Source organism: Penaeus monodon, chromosome 30 (genome assembly GCF_015228065.2).
Source record: "Penaeus monodon isolate SGIC_2016 chromosome 30, NSTDA_Pmon_1, whole genome shotgun sequence".
Taxonomy (NCBI): Eukaryota; Metazoa; Arthropoda; class Malacostraca; order Decapoda; family Penaeidae; genus Penaeus; species Penaeus monodon.
The window spans coordinates 35629577-35630975 of NC_051415.1; the positions used below are offsets into that span (position 1 = coordinate 35629577).

Consider the following 1399-nt stretch of genomic DNA (forward strand, 5'->3'; position numbering starts at 1 on the left):
TCACAAAATAAATTTAGAACACAAGTTTATTTATGGTACTATATCTTGGCAGTTTGGACTTTAGAATTCAGTGTGTCCCAGAAATGTAGGTTTCATTATTTGGAATTTAATGTCTTGATGCCACTATTTTTTTTTTTTTCGTAGGTGATGGTGTTCCTCAATGCAAGGAGTGAGGCAGCCTACCTAATGAAGAAGAACCCACGTGAAGTACGATGGACCGTGTTGTACAGGTAAGTGAATTTCTTTTTCTTTTCCCATATATTTGCTTGCATTTGTACACACTTATGGGCACAAGATCTCAATTTAACTTTACAGGAGAGCCCTCTAGTTTTGGGCAAATCATTTTGTCATGTAGCCAGGAATCGGCAGTTTTTCTGATGGCAGAAAAAAAGTGACTTGGCTGATTAGTCCTTTTCTTTGGTGTGTAGTGTAGTGTAGTGTCATGTCACCAAGTGCCTATTGCATTCACAGCTAATGTAAAGACAAATGTAGTGTGTCATGTGAGCATGTAGAAGATCTCAAATGTGTTATAACCTGGTCAGTTTACAGTTGAAATTCATTGCAATATTTATACTGTTTATATCATATATGGGTGTGATTAAAGTGTAAATGTGTTAATTCAGAAATTTGGCAGTTAGTGTATGTTGTAGATAAAATTGCTAAGGTTAGTGTTTATCAATCAGACAAATTTTATTTCTATTGGAGCAACTGATTTTAGTAGTCCTTAAATTTGTCATTTTTATAACCTTTCATGAAAACTGGCTGCCCTGATATTTGTAGAGAACTTCTTACAATTGCACATAATGAAATCCATGTCTGAAAGTTTGGAATGTCAAAAGAACACACAGTAATCCTGTGTTACAGGCGATTGCACAAGAAGGGTGTCGAAGAAGAAGTGACAAAAAGACGTACCCGCCGTACCCAGAAGTTCCAGCGTGCCATTGTTGGTGCCTCACTCACAGATATCATGGCTAAGAGGTAAGCAGTGTCATTGTTTGTTTTTACGAATAATGAAGTGCATGGTTACCGAGTAAGATACATAGAATATTTATCAATACATTTTACTGTTTTACAGGAACATGAAGCCTGAAGTTCGCAAGGCGCAGAGAGAACAGGCTATCAGGTTTGTATTTTCATGAGCACTTTTTCTTTGATATAATGTACATATGCTAAAGATTGCATTTGAATAATGCATAAATACCTTTTTCAGAGCTGCCAAGGAGAAAGCAAAGGCTGCCAAAGCTGCCAAGGCAGCTGCCAAGAAGCCCCCACCTCCCCAAGGAGGAAAGGTAAGTGACATACCAAGACAAAAATTAGGAATATACTATCATTCTTATAACATTCATTTAGGGAAAAATGCTTGAGATTTATACATGGTATAAATACCAAGGAAATTTTT

The 1399-nt window shown here is 36.6% G+C and overlaps 1 protein-coding gene across 1 annotated transcript in view; it reads left to right on the plus strand.

Moving 5' to 3' along the window:
• LOC119592750 (60S ribosomal protein L24-like) overlaps positions 1-1399 on the plus strand; it is a 9175-nt gene that overhangs the window by 7595 nt on the left and 181 nt on the right. Inside the window, exons 3-6 of the mRNA XM_037941685.1 lie at positions 145-230; positions 865-978; positions 1076-1123; positions 1211-1289. Coding sequence (XP_037797613.1) covers positions 145-230; positions 865-978; positions 1076-1123; positions 1211-1289 — 327 coding nt within the window. The remainder of the gene's footprint in view (positions 1-144; positions 231-864; positions 979-1075; positions 1124-1210; positions 1290-1399) is intronic.